This window comes from Aythya marila (assembly GCF_965140915.1).
Source record: "Aythya marila genome assembly, chromosome: 15".
NCBI classification, from domain to species: Eukaryota; Metazoa; Chordata; class Aves; order Anseriformes; family Anatidae; genus Aythya; species Aythya marila.
In genome coordinates this window covers 9,909,092-9,932,996 of record NC_139056.1, presented here as the reverse complement: position 1 = coordinate 9,932,996, position 23,905 = coordinate 9,909,092, and the positions used below count along the sequence as shown (strand labels likewise).

General features: G+C 35.4%; 1 protein-coding gene across 1 annotated transcript; it reads right to left on the bottom strand.

The window, feature by feature from the left end:
• Positions 1 to 1,886: 1,886 nt before the first annotated feature.
• On the bottom strand, positions 1,887 to 23,642 carry LOC309884115 (putative short-chain dehydrogenase/reductase family 42E member 2). The gene is made up of 13 exons (XM_082772809.1): positions 23,566 to 23,642; positions 22,484 to 22,569; positions 13,850 to 14,082; positions 11,584 to 11,679; positions 11,143 to 11,203; positions 9,071 to 9,189; positions 7,526 to 7,601; positions 6,272 to 6,354; positions 5,576 to 5,713; positions 4,820 to 4,885; positions 3,984 to 4,047; positions 3,556 to 3,629; positions 1,887 to 2,361 (listed from the first exon to the last, which is right to left on the bottom strand). The coding sequence occupies exons 3-13, from the start codon at positions 14,075 to 14,077 to the stop codon at positions 2,158 to 2,160; spliced, it is 1,209 nt and encodes a 402-aa protein (XP_082628935.1). The 5' UTR covers positions 14,078 to 14,082; positions 22,484 to 22,569; positions 23,566 to 23,642; the 3' UTR covers positions 1,887 to 2,157.
• Positions 23,643 to 23,905: the final 263 nt, after the last annotated feature.

Sequence of the window (23,905 nt, the reverse complement as noted above, 5' to 3'; positions counted from 1 at the left end):
TGATGGGAAATAAATTAAATGTAGCCAGTTAGTATTAATCAGTACTGCTGTAATAGAGATGTAGAAAGTGTCTTACCTGAAATAACACATCAGAGAAGGTTTGACATTCCAAGACTAGAGCAGCAGGACTCCACAGGGACTTGCAACCACAAAGCCAGTGAGTTCTTGGGTTACTCCTTGCTGAGGAAGATCAAAAAAAAAAAAAAAAAAAAGATCCTACGGAACGCTGGAATGCACTTCTCAATGGGCTTCAGTCAACTGGCTGACTTCTCTTCTGAAAAGTGGTGGTGTAGTATGGGATGCAGACCTAAGCTATTAGTCTAATAAAAGCAATATATGAAAGATTCATAAATAATGAGTTTAAAGGCAAATTAAATATGTTTGCATATAGTTAAAATGCTCATGCTGTAAAGTAACTTTATACGTGCGGGTTTTATTCTGCATTTCTAAGCAATGAAGGTTGATGCAGCACCTTCTGCAGCGCTTGCTTGTCTGACAGTCAGCTGCACCCCAGTACTGATAAATTGTGAACATAACTGGTTTTATCCACTTAGCCAAGTTTGATTAAAGTCTCATACATATGGAGTTTCTTTAAGTTTCCTCAGAATAGGTAGTCAGGTACAGGGGAGAGGGCTGATGAGTGCCCCTGCTAAGGGAAGATGCACAGTTTGAGCTCAGTTTGTATCTTTAAATGCAAACCCGTAAGAGCCCAGGCTTTACTACTTTCACTGCACAGAAAACTACTGTTCAAAACAAATAAACAAAAAGGTAAACCAAGTCTTTGCTCACATGTGCTGCAGTGGTAATTGTGGTTGCTCACATTTTCCTTTCACTGTGTTTTATCTTGAGATAGTAACATTTTATTGTAGTGATGCTGCTAGCACTCCTGTGTACCCTGGGGATTTAAAGATACAATGAGAACATTTCCACGAATTTGTTGGTCTTAAAAATCCCGTAAAATATTAATACAAAGGCACGATAAATACAGAGCGGAGATAATCAGACAGCACAGCTTTTCTATCACTCTCTTCTGTGACTCACCCCAGGAAGTCCAGCTCTCCTCATCCATGTTGGGTGCAAGAGAGGGAGCAGCCACTCCCTGGTCAGAGCAGAGTTGGTCCCTGAGAAAAATGTTTGTGATGGGTACCTCATGAATATTCATCTGGCATACACATTGTATATGTACACATAGTACACATGCAATACACGTAGCTCATGTAGTATAATCCAGCCAAGAAGCAACTAATGTAAATCTTAAGGAAGGAGAAGAGGGAGGTTGGATCCTCTCTCAGGGCCGACTGCTTGGTTTGCCTGCTGACACTGCAGTGGCAAGTCACTGAGCGAGCAGCATACCAGCGCTGGTACAGGGTTACGGATAGCATGACTTGGCTTCATTTACAAGGAGAGGCAGCAGTAACTCCTTGCTGAACTCCAGCAGTCTTACGTGTCATCCCTCTCTCTTTGCACAGACTTCTTAAAAACAGTAGCTGGTTCAGTTATGATTTATTACTGCATCAAAAAAATATTTCATTTACAAACACGTGTAATGATACTTTATTACATCTTTTACACAGGTTTTGAACAACAAACTATTTCACATAAATATGACATTCAGTCCTCTCCCACCTGATACATAGAGATATTATATAAATATTTACTTTTATTTATTTTTTTATATATATTTCCCAGGTCTTCATAATTCCTCACACAGCTGTAGCAGCGGCTTCATCAGAGCAGTTTCTTCATTAGGGCCACCACCTTGCTACAACACTGCAGTGCTACAATGGTTCCTCTTCCAATTTCTTATGCTCCTGGATTATCATTTTTAGAAAGATATTCTCAGTATGAAGTAATCATTTATGAAGATTCATTAAAACTCTTCCTGCACCCGTTGGTGGTGAACTCCTTTGATTTTGTGACACTCCTTTGCTTTTGTCCTATGAGAACATTTCTTGATATGTTCTTGATATGTTGATATGTTCTCGCATTTTCAGTTTTGTTTGTTTGTTTTTAAGATCAGAGAGAAGTCATCACAGTGATAAGAATAAGGAATAAGAACAATAAATTCCATAGTGACTGAGGAATATACTATGACCAGATCATTAATACTCAGAAACAAAATTAGTTTTTCTGGAACAGGTGGGTAGCTATTTGGTTTTAGAAGAAATAAAGAATCATCAAACTTAATAAAAGGCCAAAAGCAAACAACATTTTAAGGAATGTGTGATCTTCTTGGCAAATAGGTCTTGTTTTAAGATAATGATCCACAGAATCAGCTAATGAGAATTTCTTTGGTTTGTAACCAAGTTGATTTCGTGCTTTATCTATTCGGAAAGTGTGAGTTACAGTAACGTTCCATACCTAGAATCCAAAAGGACAGTTATGGAAGTAACTTTAATATCTGTTTTTTTAGAACTTGGATGAAAATACATTATCAATGATATTACAATGGAATTAAAAACATGAATAAAGATAGACACTCAAAAATGTACATATTTTGGAGTCAGATTCTGTTCAGAGCTAATAGAATGAGTTTATGTAGCTGACAGATAAAAAGCCGAAGTTGTGTTACAACATTCTTTGTGGACTGGGTGGAAAAGCAGTTTATCACACTTACTTCTCACTTGTGAATTTACGATCTACAAGTAAGAAAGTAAGACAGAATTAAGGAAATCCTATGCAACAAAACAATGCACTTCACTCAAACTGGCTCATCTGTACACAGAAATATGTTATGGAATTGGATGACTATTGAGGGAGAATGGTGTGGCTTCTCAGCTGTGCAGAAATGCACATATAAGGAATGGAAAGCATGCCCTATTGGATGATTATATCCTCCATGTCTAAAAGCAGGGTACCTGTAAAAGTGCTCAAGTTGCACAGCCTCAATGATTTCTGCTTCAGATGGAGAACTAATGTAGAAATAAAAACAGATAGATAAACTGTGGAATAACTGAAAAGCTATAGTGTAAGTTAATAAGGTCCATTCAGTTCCTTCAGTGTCCTGTTATGTTGCTGGTACAATACAGTAAGAAACTAGATGACAGATTAAAGTGTTTTGATTTGTTTTATATTAATTTACTTTTTTATATTTTACTTTTTTTTTTTTTTATACTTTTTTATATTACTTTAATGGACTTTTTAGTTATTGGCTAGCCCTATATTATTACTGCTACCACACTGAACTAAAATCCTTGCTCTGAATTCTTGGACCACCTTCCTTTAACAATCAGTTCCACAGTATACAACTGCTCTCTGGAAACAGTGAAGTGCCTGTTATCCTCGTGCCAGCTCCATGTCAGTTGCTCTGTCTTGCACCCCTACATTGCCCCCTGGATCACCTAGTCTTCAAGTACAGATTAATTTCTTATGATTTTATAAGAGGTAGTCAGGATGGCATGGAAAATGAGGCTACAAAAAGACTGCCTATGCCCAGAATAAGCTAAGCCCTGAGCAGAAAAAGAGAGCTCTAATATCTGTACAGAGGGTGTATCACATATTTCATGAGAATTTTCATCAAAAATATATAAACATTCCCTGTCTTTAAATATTTACCTCATTCCTTGTCAAGAAAGGTGTAAAGATAAAAACTGGCTTTAGTGCCAGGTGCAGATACTCCATCACAGTGGCTGTAAAAAAGAAAATTAATTAATGAGACAGCTGGATAACAATAAACTAAGATAATGCTGACATTGCACATCCTATAATTCATAGTGATATCAGAGGATGCAATGAAGATACTGCAAGGCAGTATTTAATTTATAAAGTAAATGATGAACTCAGTTTATTAATAGCCTTTAAACCTTATCTGCTACTATTAATGCCAAATGGCATAAGTGATTATTGTATTAATTATAATAATGCTAAGTTAGATAAGTTCTACAGTTTGGGCCCTGAATCTTATAAAACCATTAAACAGCTTTACAGACATAAGGAAAAAATTAAAATAGCATAATAATCAAGTATGTAGTTCATTATTTTACCTGCTATGTGAACCAGGAGAACAGGAATATGTATCCAGGGTTTCCTATAGCCTAATTTTTCAAACTAGAAAGGGTGTAAGAGAAAAGAATAACAGAGAATTTGTATTGATTTGAGGGTGTCTATGAAGCATGAAAATGGACAAATGAATATTGATAAAATATATCTAAACTTTTCCAGTTAATCTTCCTATCAATACTGGTAGTAAGAAATACAATTGAAACCCACAACTACTTTGGTGTCCACCTCACACCCTTCAAACTGAATTGGATGGTGAATAGGAAACAATGCTATTTCCAAGGAGCCAGTAATTGAGATGGGAATACTTAACTATAATTAGATACAGGCCCATAGTTCTCCTGAAGTCAGCTTTCTGGAAGTCTTTTCTGTGTTGGCATTGCAAGATCAAAACTTAAGCAAGTTCCTAAAATCCCAGCCTGCTGGTTATAATGTTGCCTCATTTTATCTTTTAAGATGTGACTCTAAATGGCCTTCTCTTTTGTGCTGCAGCAGATAGCATAACAGAGAATTAACCAATGGCTATAAACCATCTCCCAGATACTAATAGTAGAAGTTTTCGTGCACTATGAGATACCTCTTAGCTAAATTCTCTTAAAATAATAAGGGCCAAACTCCATAGATATGCACATGCAAAACTTCCTTAAAACCAGTGGAATTTTGGAATATGCTAGGAGAAAAGGACAGATTTTAAGTTCAATGTTAGATAATTCAGTAATTAATGTGCATTGGACTTCAATTAGTTAGTACAGTCTTTTAGTTAACTAATTGAATAGGGCATGTATGTTCAATTAAAGCTAAATGTGTGTTCAATACATACTAAAGGGACTATCCATTCAGAAAATACGACATTTTCACCATCGTGTATGTAATATGCCTGTCCACTCTGTTAAAGAAACAGAAAAAGCAATTAGAAAACCACTATACATAGGATGGCATTTTGTTTCTTTTTCATACCCACCTATCTTTGTTGATTTTGTGAATAGCATACCAGCATACATTCAGTGAATATACACAAAGCAGCTCAACAAACTACCTTAATTGAACTTCATTGTGATTTCAAACAAGTCTCATACTTTTTTGTAACCCCATGGTGATAGTAGAGATACCAAGGATTAATGATGTTGTAATGTAGATCAGAGCTTGGTTTCACTTTGTAGCAATGCAATTGTTAGATCATTTAGTCTCTCACGATATGTAGAGGACAGAATTATCTTCATGAATTTAACAGAGGTAGCTACACTGACAGAATATTAATAAACAGCTTTTTAAGGTGTGAAGCTGCACACCAGTTTTGAGAATTTGGTACGGTAGGCATTGGAACAGGTTGCCCAGGGAAGTGGTGGAGTCACCATCCCTGGGGGTGTTCAAGGAAAGGTTGGACGTGGTGCTTAGGGACATGGTTTAGGGGATGACACTGGTGGTAGGGTGATGGTTGGACCAGATGATCTTGGAGGGCTTTTCCAACACTAATGATTCTATAACCTTTTGGAGAACTTTTGATCTCAAAGCACAGAAAAGAAACTTATTGGAGAGCCAAAGATACTGGGATAGGGTACTTATACCATTTACTTACTGCTACATAATCCTTCTCAGAGGTGAGAGCCTCAGCAGCTAATAAGTGAGCTTGTACTAGGTTTCCTATGTGAACCCAGTTCATCTGAACTTTATGATTCCCAAACTTGAAGTTAAATAGTCTCCGCTGGATATTTATCTGTATAAACAGAAAAGGAAAAAAAAAAAAAAAGAAAAAAGAAAGAACTATGTGAAGTGTTTCTCTTTATTATGCAGAATAACTTATTCATTTTGTCTCATCCTGAATGCTTAGAATTTTCTATACTTGTGCACAATTACAGCACAAGAAAAAAACAACGAGCTGATGGTTTTATAAATCAAGGACGGTTGCACTGATATGTAGTGGTAAAATAGAATGACATAACAGTATTTGAGACTGTACTGTTCTGAAGCTAGGAAATATATTTTAAAATACTACTTTCATTAAATGATCGGGGATTCAATCCTAGATATTCTAACATTGCATTCCACCTATACTTTTTTTTTTCTTTTAATTTAAAAGCAGAGCTTGGTCCTTTCCATTGCTACACTGCCCATATCGTGCTAGTTGTTATCATGCATCACATGACCCGTCACCAAGCTTTCATTACACTTTTTCTGGAAGAATTGTTAAGACCTGTAGTCAAGGTACTTCCTCTCATGTTATGCCCTTACAACTAGTTGTAGTGTCCTCCAGAGCTGACTATATAACACATACAGCTACTCGTGGCAGGTGGCGCTGCTCTTCTGGTCCATATATGCCTGGTGGACGAAGCACACAAGTATGGAGCTTATCACCTCCTTGGGGAGAGAACAAAATGTGATTTTCATATAGCTTTGATATCAACATATGGCAGGCAAACCACATATATTGTCTGAATTTTACATTGTGAAAGTAAAAGATCAGTCTGGCCATTCTACATGATACTGCCTCTTAGTAACTTGTTTTCATCTCTGTATAAAATTGAATTCAATAGTAGTGAAAGATCCAATTTTAGCAGCCTTGAAAACTGAATCCCTCTGACCACAGAATAGTTTGACTAGGAACAGGACAAATCAAATTATCCTATGTCTATGCCTTGTGCTTGAATGACTTTTTGTTTTTGTTATAGGTAAAAGTTTATAAAATACTTCATAATTCTAAACACAGGCAGTGTTGGAATATCATTCAGTTCACTATATTTAGACACCTTGCTTGCTTGCAGCTTGATGGCATCACAAAGGAATGGAAGAGGTCTCTTAAACAGAGGCTTTCAAATTAGTTACAATATTCTAAATTCAAATTAATACTTTAAACTCTACCTGTCAATCATTAAGTACAGTGGGAATAGGCACAAATCCAACTTTCGTGTGGGCAAGTTTAACATGTGGCAGGCATTTGCTCAGTAGTTAAACAAGGATGCTAAAATTGCATCCACATGTAATGTTTATTTGTCAAATTTCAGTTCAAAGAAATTGGTAACAGTAGCAAAATATGTACATAAAAGCAAGGATAAATATTTCCCTTGCCATATACAGACAGATTTTAGTGACAGCTATTCATGAACACAGGACTTTAGAAGTCAACATGGCCCTGATATTGCCAATCTGTTTAAGAAGCAGCAATTATTCTTGCAAGATACCAGCAAGCTCTTTGGAATTATAAGAATGACCTTACCGGACAGTGCTTAGCGCTTAGAAGCTCAAAGTGATAGACAGAATGGGTAATAAAAGCACAAGTCCTATATTTGCTGTAAAGTTGGTTAAATTTTTTAAATGTTTTGAACAATTAAGGTTAAATTTGCCGAATTTTCCCATCAGTTGTTTGTATACAATCTCATATGTGTCTGAGTATGCACACACAAAAATCTTTGTCCACTAAAGGTAGGATTATTTCAGTTAATTTTAAATATACTATATATTGATAAATCAGTAAACAGAGAAAGCAATAGCACTACTGATGATAGGAAAAACCCAAATGTTTTAGATGTACCTTTGAGTAAGGTTCCATTAGCAGCAAGAACCATTTGGTCTGCAATTGCCTTCGTTCTAGAATAATGATTAAAATGCTATAAAGAAAGGCAGAATATGATCAACATTCTAATCAACGTTATTGTATTTGTGAAGGCAAATTTACTGTTTATACCTGACAACCTCTAAATCTAGCCAGCTTGTAGACATCAGCTGAGTAAAATCAGACTAGAAATAACAACAAGATACGGCACAGATATATATTTGGAGAGACAGATTCTTGTGACAAAAAGAATTATGTAACTTTTTGTGCTAGATGTACTGAAAAAAAATTAATATCAAGTCAAATATTCTCTTTGGTAATATAATTTTGTTTTGAAATTGGAATTTTTAAAACAATAACTTAAATAAGAAATGAATGGTTTAGCCGTTCCAAAAAATGTTTCAATTTCCTATTGAAACTATTCATATAATTACAAATAATTATATTTTATACAATTATAATTATTTATAATTATACAGTTATAAATAATTATCTCCCAATTGTATCCTCTACTATTAACGTTAAAAAAAAGTACCCAAATGTATTAAATAGGATTCTGGACACAGAAGGTTATTTATAAGACTCTTGAATTTTGTATTGTCATGCTTTATATTGAAAACTATAGCTAAAATTTACACCATCTTTATACTCTCTTTACTCGTCTTTATACTCTCAGGTGGCTTAATCCATCTGCTCCACCTTCCTTCCAGCCCCATCTGCCTCTGCTGGTTGCTATTTCATGGTCACCATCAGAGAAAACATATGATTAGGGCTCAGACACACAAAACTAATTGCAAATTCCTGAAATGTTTTCTTCGAAGTCTGAAGTGCCATGCAGGCTTTGCATAAACTGACATTTCCAACTAAATATTTTGGGAGGCACTAATTGAGTAGTAGTCAATCCTATTTAAGATTCCTGGACACTGGATGTATAGACTAAAATTATAGCTCTTAACTGCAGGCAGTGTGCTGGGAGAAGGAAAGAACAAACAAATGATGAGAGTGGCCAGAATGCACTGAGCTCCAGATTTCAGCTAGAAAGCATTCCCTAAATGATCATAGTAAAGAAGGAAATAGCATTTCAGAGTGTGAGGTGATGTAAGAAGGCAGCAAGAAAGCAAGGTTTAGGAACTTCAAAGAAGCAAAAATGAGTGTGCATAAAGTTGTGGAATTCAATATTTTGTAATATTCTTCAGTGCAAATGCTCATAGGGGCCATAACATTCAATATTTACATAACAGATGGTTCCCTGAAAGCCCTTCCTGTAAAAATTTTCTTGTTAAATGTCAGATTCCACTTTTCTTAATCATTTCAGGTATTTTAACATCCCCTGGTTACAGCACGTTAAAGTAACTATGATTCAAGTATCTCTTCATTGACCACAGGTCAATTTTTATTAATGAAAAGTAATTTCATAGAATTTAAACTGAGCTATAGTAAAACAGCTTCTGCTTCCAGACCAGCCTTCACCTAATCTACCCTTCAGAGTACAGCAAATGCCATGACATCACACAAACAAAATACCTTTTCCAGTGGAAAATATGGCACAGTTTCTTCATCTCCTTCTTCAATAGTATTCCCTCCAAATACCACATTCACTGTACTGGTATATATCAGTCTAGGGATATTTCTTTGTTTGCAGACTACAATGGCATACAAAATATATTGTTTGTAACAAAAATAAAGAGTGAGAAACAACATATGAACTGGAAAACTCTTTTTGCAAACAAGCATTACATTTACAGAAAACATAATATTTTATTTTTAACATTAATTTATCATTTAATATAATAGAATCTTTCATTCAGGTGGAATTTTTCATCCCAAATATTTGCTGTTTTAATATTATGTATTGTGGTCACCAAACGTTTTATATACTTGCAGCTATCATATCTCCACGGGATTTTAGTCATCAGTTGGGTAGAGGAAATCTCTTGGCAGGGAAAAAAATCCTCCTTTCCTTTGAAACATTTCTTAAAACATACTCATTTTATGAGATGAATAAAAAGGAGATGAGTACGATCTTGTGATCAAACAGCATTGAAAACCCTTTGCTTCTTTGTAGGGGTAGTACTGTGGACAGCAGCCTGTCTGCAGACAATTATTTTTGCCCTTATTTCAGCAGTGAGCAGGAAGCAGTTCTGTTTCTGGTCCCACTGTTTCATGGATATCCCTGCAGGCAAGTAGCCATACAATAAAGTGTGCTAGCTGTCTCCAGTGTGTGTGTGACAAAACTCTATTTGTGTCAAATCATTCATAAGTGACAAATAGCTAACAAATGTTAGCAGGAAACCTACACTGTCAGTGTATAATCAGTAATATGTTAAATACAAATGAAATTAGTATTATTTCCAAAACAGTCTTAATTATGGATTCCAGTCAAGAGTAAGATGTCTAAATTCTGCTGCATATGTCATTGCAAACTCAATAACAGTAATTTTCTTTTGATTTAGCAATGTTTCTAAAGTTTTAGTGAGTTAATATTTACAAAGTTAGGAGATATTTTTTAGAATCTACACAGCAGTCAGACCAATTGGCTTCCTGGCTCATTTTGAAAAGAATTAAAATACCGTTGTAAATATTTAGAAGAAAAAACAATAATAAAATGTGTTATTAAAATGTAGGTTAAATGGTAACTCCAATGGTTCACAATCCTCCCAGATTCTTACTTCATTGGGAGCCTATGGGAAATATGGCAGGGCATGTTTCTGTAGGTTCAGAGGTTTGAGCAAGAATACAGGAATATGTAGCAAATTTTTCTCTTTAGCTTGTTTAGACCCTTACTTGCCTAACACTTCACTTTAATTGTTCTGGCTTTTTTTTCAGTAATAACCACAGTAAACTACAGGCAGCATGAAAATGGGTCTAAAATAAAACTGCTTTTACCATTTTGCTTTTTGCCATTTTGCCTTTTAGGTTTTGAGGGAAAAGCAAAGAGAAAGTAGCTTTGGCATTTACAATACACTTTGAAACGTTCTTTCTGGAGTTTAATATACAAAAGGAAATCTGTTGACATTTTTCTGAGACATTAGTTAAAAACCAGTATATACTAGAAAGGAGTCATATTTAGATAGGGGTAAACAATGACATATTAATTTGGTAACATAATAGCTAAATATACTTAGGATTTCTATAGCACCTAAATGTTTACAATACAACAAACAGTACAATATCTCTCATGATATTTCTGTGAGGAAAGAAGATAAATTCTCCTCCATGTACTGATTATCTTGTCCCTTCACTATTCAGTGGAGAAAAATTAAGTTGGTCTGCCATGGAATTAAGTCGTGGTTGAAAACCAATCCTCAATCCAAAGCAGTGGCAAATATACCAGTTTTAATGGGACTTGAGTTTCATTCCATCTAAAGAGTTAACTTGCTTCATTAGAAGGATGAAATATTTTAAGTCTGTTGTATGTATCAGAGTTCTGCACACCTAACTTTACATCATACTCTGAGACTAAAGAGGCAAGAGCCTCTTTTAACTGCCAAGTGATCACTGGAAAAATCCAATTAGAAGTTTTTTGAATTCAGTTGATTCAGTTGCAAAGAAAATTACAAAATTCAGATGCAAAGAAAGAAAGTCTAGGTACATACCATCAATTATTATTTTTGTGCCACCAACATTTATGGATTCAATCTGTTCTTTTTTTTGAAGCTAGAAATAAAGTTTGCACAAAATCTAATTAATTTATCAAGTCACATTCACAATACAATTGTTACAATTGCTAGATCTAGAATAGCTCTAGCATTTTTTCTGTATGTGTGTTACAGTTCTCTGTCTTTCTGACATACAGTGATTTCTAGCAGTTTTCATTTTTATCGTCATGTTCTGGTCTGAGTAGTACATTAGTTTCATGCTTTGACATTTATTACTTAAGGAACACCTCCCTCGTTCCCTGCATGGATGACTTGACCTTTCTAACCAACTTCTGTCTCACATAAAAATCCTTTAACCACACTCTTGAGTCCTGTATGGAGACAGATCTCTCCTCTCACAAGAATAAAAAGAGAAAATGTTAGGAAAATTGTACTTGCTTGTTCTAATCCTGACATTCCACAAGCAGCCACATGAAAAACACAGTCAGCCCCTTCACATGCTTTGAACACTGCATCATAATCCCTCACATCACCCTGTAAAATGAGAAAAAAATGGGTTTTGACTGGTAAAGCTCATTACATTCTCCATACAATCAATATTAACTGTGGACATTAACAAAAATCTCAAGTCATTCTAATCTATTTTTCACAATCCCCAATTAACATTAATTAAAACATCATTAACAAGGAGGAAAATCCATGACTAAGAATTTTGTTAGTATTTTGTTGCAAAACAAAGATGACTCTTGTTGGACCCAATTAAGACGGGTATTTTCACGCTTAGTCCTGCAAGGTGGCAAAACTTGTTGAACTTGAATGGGAGCAGCATATGCTTGAGGGCTAGAGAATCAAGCCCAAATGACAATAAATCATAACAGGGAGGGTTCAGATGTTTACCAAGGAATCACCAAATAAGAGAACCCCTTTTCTGTTAGCAAGCACACCTTCAGATCCGGCTTGTGCAATCTGGACAAATGTCTCGTTGCCCATATATGCTTTATTTTAAGTGCTTGGAATGACAACTTTAATTACAGTTTTGTACAGGATTAAAACTGAAGAGTACACACTATATGCATTTAATACTGTATAAGTTAGTGTGGTATTATGATCGCATTATGACATGAATGCTGGACTGTTTAAATACACACACAGTATCTAGTAACAAATGCTATTCAGTGTATAGAACATTACACTGCATTTTTGCATACCAGGTAGTACTATATGAATAATACTCCACATACATACAGGTTTCATTAAAAATTGCACTTCTTTAATGAATTATGAGATTTTAAAATATTAGATATTATTTAATTTACTGTGATGAAATTGATAGAATGATCACAAAATACACAGCTAGAGGTAAGATTAAGAGATCATCCAATCGGTTTTTAACTCAACTTTTCATTTGAGGTTGTGGAAGTATTTCACAATTATGGTGACTTACACTTCCTACCTTCAATCAAATGCTGAAATAGCTAAACAGTATAAATAATATTAGCAATCTCCAAATCACTGATCAAGGCTCAGATCTCTGAGGTGACCTATTTCTTTGTTTACTCTGTAGTTCTATTTTCTAGGTAATTCACCCATACTTTATACTATTTATTTTTTTACATTAAATTCTAAAACAACTGTTCTCAGAAGACTATTTGAGTCTGATCTCTTCATTAACTTTAAAAAGTTGTAAATTGGCACTAATGCACCAACTCAAATCAAATTATTTGGGTTTACATCATTAACAAATCAAACCCATAGTTTTTGAATGGTTCCTTGTCAATATTCTATCCACATTCTGTAAAAGCTGTTTATGAAAATGAACATAAGAACAGCGTTGTGAACCACAAAATATTTGATTCTTTTGTTCTCTCCATTTTCCAGACATAATAAATATGTTTATTGAATGGTTAGGAATCAAAAAGCATTAGTGCTCATAAGCGGATGCCCTGGCAAGAGCAGAAACAGGGCGAGCACGTGACATTTTACTCTAGGATATTCTTCCAGTCTCCAAGTATTTTAATTCAGAAGATTTCTTGAGTCTAACTTAACTTACCTATTTAATAATCTCCAACAGAAGTAAACTTTTGGCAAGACTTTGTACAAGCATTTTTCCCATTGCATGAATGAGAAAACAACCTCTTTTTGTTTATATTGAACCGATTCCTCATTCCATCTAATGGCCCTTCCTTCTTGTACTGGAAAGAACAGTGAATAGTCAGTCCCTAAGCCTCTCCATGCCTCTCAGAGTTTGAAGATCTCTCCCACTCCCAAGTCATCTCTTTCCCAGTCTGCAAAGTGCTACTTTTCTTAATCATTCTTTGCATGGAATTCATTCTCTGTATGTGATCATTATTTCACCATCCTTCTCTCACCTTTTTACTCCAAACAGCTTGCTTGAGCAATAAACTTTGTCACTCCTTCATCTAGGTCAATATGAATGTGTTAACTACCAAATCCCAATACAGGACTCTTCAGAACTTCACTGGTGAAACTGAGAGAAGTGACCACTTGGACTCCTCATGCTTACTGTCTCTTAATCAGTTATTTATACATGCAAGAACCTCTTACCATGTTCATTAAAAGCATTTACTGAAAAACCTTTATAAAAAATTCCTAAGAATTCTCTCTATTCTTGCCTTCTATACTAATATGCCTAGAAGCAGTATGATTTTATTTCAATGCTGTTAAATATGTAATTTCAACATACCTTGAAAAAATCTGCTCCATTTGGAATTTCCCACTTAGGCTTCCGTACATCAAACAGAACAACAGCAACGCCTGACTTGAGAAGAGCACATCCCAGATTGTATCCCAGGTAGCCTCCACCTCCTGTCACCACTGTCTTTTTACTTTTAACCAGTGGTTCAGTGTGCTCAGTTAGTTTGCTCCCACACGGGTGGCCCCTGTGGAGCTCCTCTGTATATCGTTCTTGCATCACAACTGCAAGATAAAAGGTCTTGTGAAAATTCCTGCATAGTACTCTGGGATCTAGACAATTTCAGTAAGTTTCACATTACAATGACTGTACTATTTTTATTTATATATATTTTATTACCTTAACATGCTTAAAGTGTATAATGTTTTGGTGACAATATTTCTACGTACAATAAGTAATGTGTCTGACTACTTTTACATTAAGATACAGTCTTTTCCTCTTCCCCACAAGTTTCATGTTATGTAGAGATATAAAGAAAAATTATAGAATTTTAGAGACATTATGGTTACCTGACCTTAACAGGTATGATTATATTTTTGAATGCTTGGTATATCAAACATTTTATCTTTGAAGACTCCCTTACTTCTGATATATTAATGTCAAATAGATGTTAGCCTACTAGTCAGGAAAAAACAAATTAGAAAAGGAATAAAAGAAAGGACTTGATTCTGCTTTTTAAATCCACTTTATTTCATGTTTAGGTCACAGTTATTCAGTAAAGACAATAACTCATTACCATTTAAAACTTTTTTGTTGTTGTTACATAGATGACACATTTAATTTTCTGTTCAGTTCTTTACAACTTTTTTTTTTTTCTTTTTTCTTTTTTTTTTTTTTTTTTTTACCAGGGCATTCATATACAGCTAGAGTGACATGTAACAGAACGGGTAAGCCATTTGCTCTGTGGGTTCATCTACTTGGGAAGACTGATTAGAATATCATCTAGGATAAGCAACTCCAGAAGAGTTACCTGTCTGCATGCTTTCTTCTGTATGAAAAGTGAGTTTATTCTACAATAATTGCTTCCCTTTAAAAATGTACTCAAATTCTACTATTGAAATGACTGGTATTCCAAATCACAATATACTTACAAGAAATCACTGCAGTTAATTATCCTACCTAGACAGCCCCTACTGTCTTGATTCCTTTTGTGGTCTTTACACGTTAGGATCTATGCTCTTACATCTCCAAACAGAAATCCAGAGTACATACACCTAAAATCAATCAAACTAAGTTGCTGCAAACTGGGTGCCTGCCACTCTGATTTAGGATTATGAACCCAATTCAGATTATTATATAGTTGGATTAGGTCCTGATAGCAACATCCCCGTGCACAAAAGTATTTAAACTATTTGCAGAAATCTTACAGCAGCTGGGCATAAGTTTGCTCTCAGTCATTTACACCAGGGTTCAGCAGAGAATGCGGAATTGGCCATGATTGGCAACTGCCAGCTGCATCACTTCCAGCATGACAAAGAAATACTAGAAAAACAACAAAAAATGCATCCCACAGAATGCAGTTACAGATTATTCTGCCATTGCCTAGTTAATTTTTTATAATTTTGGTTTTATCATTTTTCTTGTTTTCTGCTTCACTTTTTGGATTTCAGACACAGGGAACGAAGTAGCAAATTCTCCATTCTGTTATGGTTTCAACACAATGTCAGCTCATTAAATTCAATGAAATGAATAGCAGAACATAGTGAAACTTATGAGCTCCTTATGTTGAAAAATATCCTGACATTTAAAAAATGAAAAATAATTCATATTTCCAAACTAAATTTAAATTGGAAATAAAAGTAAAACAGGTACACTTCTCCTGCTAAGGAAAATTAAGTTTGCAACTCTAAATCATGCTATACGGTGGCTTTAATCCATATAAAATTATTTCACCTTTTCTTCCACAAAAAAGCACCTTTTTGTACACTGTAAGGACAACTAAAGTAAAACTTGTGATGTATACCCTTAAAACATATTTTAAATTGGAATATAATTAAAAACTGATAGCTGTCATTAATATCTCCTTATATTTTGTTTTAAGTTAGATGGAGGTTGTATCAAAAAGCATCTCACAAGTTTGAAGATCTTGCCAGAAATATTTCTTAAAAAGCACTAATAGAATTAGTACATTTGTCAGCTTCATAGAACTAGGAAATTGTTATATAGAAAATTTTCAATGTATACAGTTGCATATAAGAAAAACATATATATTTCCAGAATCAGTAGCTTCCTTGTTTCTCTAGATTTTGGAGGAGCTATTCTGACTTACTTACACATTGTTACATCCTTGCATTCATGAGAATAGTTACGTCCTAAGCAGTTCACTTAGTGTGAGTTCTTCTTAGCTCCCCGACTTGCATTTCAAATATTAGAAATGCAGAAATGACTTCCCCAAAGAAAGTTAGTCAAACATTTCAGATTTTTAAAAATAGCTAAAGAAGTAGTAAGTACCCTTGGTAGAATCCTGGATGTCAGTGTTATCCCCGTGCTTCCTGTCCAAGTAAGATGGTGAGACTTCTCTTTGCTGGACAATTAGTAACACAAGGGCATCAGGTACTCTAGACAAACATTGAGATGTTCACGTGTGCTCAGTTCCTTTTGTTGTTCCTGCTCCTTTGTAGCTGGTGGCTGGGCTGGGAGCCAAAAAAGGGCAGGGCTTAATTTGTACATAATTTACGTTCCTTTTCAGGAAATAAATAAATAATTAAATGAAGATCTCCACATCAGATCCTTCTAAATATCCTACTGTTACCTGGTAAAAGCATTGATAAAACACTAGACAACACAAATACACTACTGTAACAGCATTCTGTAGATAAGTTGTACTAGATCACTAAAATGTCTCAGCCAGGGTTCTTGAAAAGTACAAAGTTGTTAAGAAAAACTGGAGAGAAAGTCTTAGCACTATCATTTCAAAACAGTTCTCTCACAGTGTGAAACTTTGGTTGGATACATCTCATCTAACAGCAGGCTGAATGGAAATATGATTCCCTTCCACCTATGGTTTTCAATCTAAATTTGGATACAGAGAAGAAAGAAAAATCTCGTTTGACAAAGGTACTTCGCACTTTCATCCTGATTCTTCTATCTTCATCCCCAATCCAATTTTGTATTTACAATGTAGGCACAAGGTTTTGTTCTCTCACTTCCAGGATGAGTGAAGCACAGGCAGCAAACTAACTGGTACACAATAGAACAGGAAAAGACTTATTCTTAAATAGTGCATTAAAAATTTATTAATCAGTTAATTTATTATTATTATAGAAGTTCTCTGATCCTAAGATTTTAAAGCACTTTTAAAACACATCCTTTTGCAAATTAAACAATAAGAAATCAAAGCCAACATTTTTAGATGGGTGTGTCTAAAATTAGGCCTCAAAGCAGTAGTTAAGATGCTAAAGAAACACTCCCAAATCTAAATATAAATGACTACAATTTTAAGTGTTGGCATGTTAGAAATATCTCAAGTTCATACGTGACTTTGCAATTTAAATGCAATTCAATGGTCACGTGTTGACAAGGACTCAGACTGACACCTAGGCAAATATATTTTAGCATAATATATATGCACTTAACTCCTTGTAGTCTGCATTAGAACCTTTGAATCTGTCAAGCTAATTTGCACTTCTCAGGTTGCAAAATGAGTAACAAACCCAGCTCAGAGTAAAAGCCCCAGGCATACAGAGTTCTTTCGGTTGAGATGGTCACAACACTCATTTTTTTATAATTTTGCCTGAGAAAGAGAGTGGCTATTCCATCCATTCCTAGACTACTAAGGAACTCCTCCACAAGTCAAAGCAGCTGGTCAGCATATTCGTAGCATGTCAATCCCTCATTGCTCAGTGAAAATAAACCAAAACTATTTTAACGTGACTTTGGATTCCACCTTAACCAGAAGAGCTTTTCAGAATGGGTACTGTGTACCTCACCTGTTACTCTTATTCTCATAACACAGAAGAGAGGTGGCCATAATTTATTCACTGCATCCTGCTAAGTCTTTCTGAAAGAAACAGACGCTAAAGTTACAATGACAAGTGCTGCGGCGTTTAGACTTAAGTTTGTTTTTGGTCTTGAATCATAACTTATAGAATTGCTCTTTTCTACTTTTTCTCCTATAACCACTCACAGTTCACCTAGGCAGACAGAAATAAATAAGATACTTCTGCTGATACTTCCAGCAGATGACTGTGTAAAATGCAACAGGAAGGACTACAACAGGAAGATTGCCAGTTTACACAGAGAAGGTCCACATTTCTGAAGTATCACGTTGGCTTATCAAAACGTTACTCACATCCAGACCGTAAAGCAATGTTGAAATGTAATTGCCCTGTTTCATAGAGGACTCTAGTAAGCTTACACAAGCTGATTTTACTCACATGCTACTCACATAGATTCACTGATAAATCTGAACTGAATAAGGGTGAGTAGGGTTCAGGACATGAGTAAGACAAGACACTGCATGTCTCCAGGATACAAATAAATACCCTTGTCCCCATGCCTGTTCCATGGGTGCGAGAGCTGAGTGTTGGATCACAGGCAAGACAGGTACAGACAGGTATTAGTTCAGGAGATAGACATGTGGAGACTGGAGCTTGGTCCCTTTCATTCAGCAGCTCCCACTGCTGTCAGAGGTGTGCCAGTTCTGGATGCAGCTGGGAAGCAGCCTGTTGGGGAACTGGTGTTGTGCTCCCTCCAGCAGTGTTGACAAGGCCTCTAGACTTTCTCTACTGCAACAGACTTAACAGGTTCAGGTGCCAGTATAACACATAGATTAAATATAAGTTTATCCATATGTTTAAGAAATCTGTACAGGAACCTCAGTTTAAATCCTGATTAGGCTGATTTTGATGAAACACCAACTAGAAATGAGAACACATTTTTCCTATCTGCTTATGACAATAATTTTACTTGCAAATTTAGATATACACACGTGATGCAATTCTCTAGTAAAAGAAGTTGTTATATACTTTGAAGTCATTATTAATCACATTAAATATAAGTAGGGCTGATTTAACCAAGAAGTAATCTCTCCAAACTCTTGCAAAATGCAACCTCAATTATCTTACCAATTCTGTATTCTGAAATATTTCTGAAATAAAATCAGTTTTAAATGTTTTATTTCTCTACTTTACTGAAACCCTTTTTGTTCCTTCATTGTTAAAAGGGTACATTGTTTATTTTCTTTGTATTGTTCCTTATTTTTCAGCCTATTCCTGGACTTTTTATCGTCAACAGTAAAGGGAAAATTATGCAATAGATCACTTTAAAAACATATTAGAAACAGAAGGCCAATCTAGGAAGAATGAGCAAATAATTGTATTTTACCTTAAGGCCTAGGCATTTTTTTTTTTGAGTCTACCGATTAGTAGTCTCCCAAACTCAGTTTTCCTTCAGAGGAGTCATCTCTCAGGCTATTATGTTTCATAGCACAGTTTGGAGAAGGTGACATAAATCTACTTGCAAAGTTACATATCCACTACAGTCTTCAGTTCATCATTGAGGTGCAGGAAAAGACAGTCCAAAAAACTATAAAAAAAAATTAAAAAGGACTAAAAATATTTGAACGCTAAAAAAAAAGTGAACCCCACAGCTATCAGGTTGAAAATATTGATTATTTTTAATGTAACTGAAAATGAGAAATCACTGGAAGGTTTTATAGAGAATGACAGGATAGGAAGATCATTTTTGTAGGAACATGCTGGTTCAACCTGAGCAAGGCAGGACTGCCTTTCCAGGCTGCAGAACGGGAGCAGTGCTCCAACTGTGAGGTAACAGGAACTTGCATGAGGGTTTATAATTGTGTGGAAGTTATTATACAGAAGGCAGCCTTTAACAGAGACGTAGCCTTAGCATGAAGAACTAGAAAGAAGTCTGAGTTAACATGATCAGCCGGATGTTTGACCTGAGTCATAGGTAGGACGGTATGCTCTGGAGTGCCCAAGGGCAGAAGAATAGCAGAAAATCTTAAGAGACTAAGCTCTCTCTTGAAGCTATGTTGAGCTGGAAATGTCCAAGCTAAGGCAAGAACACAGGAGTGAGATATGAAAGGCTGAACTAGGCATGTGAATTGCTCACAAAATGGTTACAGTGATTATCCAGAGAAAGAAGAGATAGGCTGATATAATTATAAAGTTAAGGGTGGTGGATCTTCCTTAGACCATATTCTGAAAGCAATTCAAGAGCCAGAGGGGAGAAAAAGGAGATGATGTAAGTGAGTCAAGGGAGAATAAGAAGGTGAGCAGGGGGCACTATATTGAAACCAGACACAATCCTGATCTTTGCTGTCCATACCCTGTTATGTATGAGAATGATGAATTGGGGAAATTGCCTTCTCACCAGGAGATAGCCTCAGAAGTCCAGATAGTTAAAAGTACTGTCAGAAAACCTCACCGTTGTTTCTTTTCATCTTATTCCCTCTTACTGTAATCAGATCAAAAACTGTTATGAGCAAAGAGGATAGTTGGCCAAATGAGGGTGTACAGTAGGGGAAAGGCTGATTGCGAGTGTCAGGAGTGATCAAAGAAGCTGCATGTTTGTGGCTATCTCCAGTGCCCTAAATTGCTGTCCTGTTGAAACGCTGCACTGCTGACTTTGGTTGCGTTCCTGTGCCTAAAGTTCTTTGTGGGAAGCAGGGTATGTGGATGTTACTCCATCCGTCTGGATCTTCTTGCACCATGAAATCAAAATTAAGTGATAGTATACACCCAGGCCAAGGAGCTAGGAAAAGTACGTAGCCTCCCTCTGTGACTTTACAGAGCAACCAGGGCGTGAAAGAGAGAAGGACTGAGAGACTGATATTAAAGGACTGGAGTCCTTGACACATGCTGCTTTTTGCTAAGTTCTCTGGAGGTTCTTTTATAATCTTGATTTTCTAGAACTTGTCTTGCTTTCATACCACAATTTCCCCAGCTTTCACATCACTTCTTTTAGTTTCAACTAACAGTCATGGCAGCTGAAACATCAACAAATGATGTGATGTTTCATGATACGAAACACCACCAAATTTAGTATAAACAAAGTATATTATAATCAATTGCTGTTTGAGTTTTTTAGTTTTAAATGACCACATAAAAATCTTTACCATTTGATCTCAAATTACTTCTACAGAATAAAGAATAAAAAGTCCTTATGGAGAGTCTGAAGATCTGAAAGCCTGAGAGATTCTGGTAACTTGAAGGTATGGCTACTCCTCTCTATTTTTATGTACAAGAACCAGGAGTACAACACTTAGAAGTTTTTTGGCCTCTTAATAAAACTGTCAGGAAAGCTGTCATTTTCAATAGGAAGAAATTACATTTGGCAAAAAAATGTTGTATGCACTATTTCTAATGCACTAGCACTTCTTGACACGTAACAAAGAGAAAACAATTCCACGAGAAAGAAACAAAACCCTACAGTGCTCAAATGATCATTGTGAGCTGCAGGTTTTCATGGAACAACCAGTATAGTATGAAAATCTAAACTTATTTTTGTGTTATGTCCATTGTTCGTATGTTATATCTAGTCAAAAGGTACGAGTAACAGCAATCTTCAGTACCTCCAAGATAAGCAAAGAAATACATACATATAAATTTAAGCTAATTGAAGTCTTAGGCTTTCACAGGCATAGACACAAGAAATATACAAGGGATGGCAAAATCCAAAAGGAAGTATTACTTAGAATCATCCTGTACTCTCCCACTCAGATCCCTGTAGCAATTGGATAGTGTGCTTACTGACCACTGCAACAGCATCCTATTGTGTCCCCCAGTCCTTTGGTTTATCAAGTTGTGCCTCTGCATTACTGCTACTTAGCAATTTATGTTTTCTTTATAATATACTGTAACAATTTAGCTGAAATGAGTACAGCATAAGAATACCCTCTAATCATTTGACTCTGTATCTAAAACCTAAATTAGTAGAGCTGTTCAGGCTCATAAGTGATTCTGAACACCTTGTGCACTTGTTCGCATCCAGCTGCCCAGCCATACTCACTACTGACACAAACATATGATTTCAGAGTGGCAAGACTGGTTTGGACAGCGTACCAAATCTCTGATCCTCATCGCAACCCCAAAAATGTCTGGAAATACCTGTTATAGGCTGTAAGTAGTTTTGTAGTCACTCTCTGTGACTACAAAAATCAATCATCCTTATAAAAAACATTGACTCTAAATCAACAGAGAGCTGAGAGAAGTGAAGTGATAGTGGTGAGATATTCAGGTTTTAAGTGAGATGACAGAAAAATTTAAAAAGCATTTAAATCAGAATATAAATCTGCAGGTCTTGCAATGTTAATAGAAAAGAGGAAAAAATTGAACTCTCCTCTAAACATCACATCTTGCTGTGCATAGAATTTTTGCTTTAAAATGAGAAATCACAGGATGTGAATTTGGGAGAGGACACTGAGAATGTTAATTTTTAATATAAATTTAATCAAATGCTAAACATTGCTACAGAACAAATAGTTCTAAGGAATTAAGTAGTTCTTAAACCTGTGTCACAAAATTAATGCAAAACCAAATGTAAACTACTACCCAAAGTACGCATCATTCAAATGAAACATTAAGTACTTTATGATAGTACAACATTCCTCACATTCCTTGCTCATTTAGAAAAGGAAGATACAGAGGCTGAACAACTTACCTATGGTCAGGTTGCAGTTTCATGCCAGGAGAGAGAAGATGCAGATTCTTATTCCCATTATTACACAAAAGGCGTGTTTTCTATACCTAACACAGCAAAAGAACAATGGTATGCTAGACTAAGTTAAGATCCTTCAGGCAGTTAAGTTCCTTCTTATTTTTTGATAGGCAAAAAGACATTAAGCATTCTTCACGTTGCTTTTCAATTGTTTGCCTTTCATAAAAACTTTTTTTTTTCTCTGTATAAAAACAATGCAATTACATATTTCTGAATAACAGAATAGCTATGGACATATATTGTTTAAAATGATACTATGCTGTTTTTTTTTAATGTTCTGCCATCTCTTAATGGGTTTTTCTTTTTAATATCATCAGATACAGTATTTCTAGAAACAAGCATATCAAATACTTTAAACAGCTTTCTCAAAGTCTAAAAAATCAAGGTTTTCTATTATATTAATCAGACAGCAAGCTGCAAAGCTGAGAACTCAGATTGTTTTAAAATCCCTTAGATCTTCATTAGAAAAAATAAATATTCTCACTCCATCCCTTCCTTTTTCCTAATCTTTATGTATTTATTTGTTTTACAATTCTACGTATTTCATCATTTCCACTTGAAAGGAATAAAGCACACATGAATACTACAAAGCACAGCCTTGGAATGTGCCATATAAAATACTTGTCAAGCCAGACTCTCATTTACTCTGCATTTGTGGTTGCTTTGCATGCTGCAGAGTGATTTATAGGCCAAATGAAATGGTAACTGAGAGGCTGCATTGCCAAGGTAGGGTGTATTACAGGAAGAAACAAAGCAACTTGTAATAGTAATGGGCATGCCCTTTATCAGCTCTTAGGTTTGTTAGACATAAGGACAGTTTGTACATTTAAAGGGAAGGAATAAAAAATAAATGCATCATAAATAAAACCACTGCATTGTACTGAATAAAGGCATGTTTCTTTGTAGAGAGCAGGGACGAGAGTTTGCTTTCTTACATATAGGAGTCACAATGAAAACTGAAAAATGCAGGAGCTATATATATATATATACACATGCAGATTTTAAAAAGATTATGGAAGACAAACCCTAGCAGGTTTCCTTTTAATTCAAAGTTCTTCTGTTGTTGCACTGCAAAAGAGAAGTACAGATCATTATTACTCTTACATATGTTTTCATACTCATAAAAACACTGCAGGAGTTACGAGGGCACAGGAGGTGGCTTAGGATAGATGGAAGAGAAGGATTTATTTTGCATAACAACAGTCAGATATCTTTTTAAATCTTGTCATAATTTCTACTAAGTTTCATTTACAATTTTATAGTTACCTCTATTGTTATTATTAACCCAGAAATTGTAACATAATACGCAGAATTGTCCAAGTAGGAAAGGAAAAAGGAAACATCCTCTAAAAGACACCAGGTTCT

Bases quoted from the DNA above. Each gene is read 5' to 3' on its own strand.
- LOC309884115 (XM_082772809.1), bottom strand. From the start codon at position 14,077: ATGCAAGAACGATATACAGAGGAGCTCCACAGGGGCCACCCGTGTGGG. The intron at 11,204-11,583 runs GCAAGTACAATT...CTTTATTTCTAG, and splicing joins GAATGTCAGGATTAGAACAA to CTTCAAAAAAAAGAACAGAT. The intron at 6,355-7,525 runs GTACATCTAAAA...TCTCTCCCCAAG, and splicing joins TAATGGAACCTTACTCAAAG to GAGGTGATAAGCTCCATACT.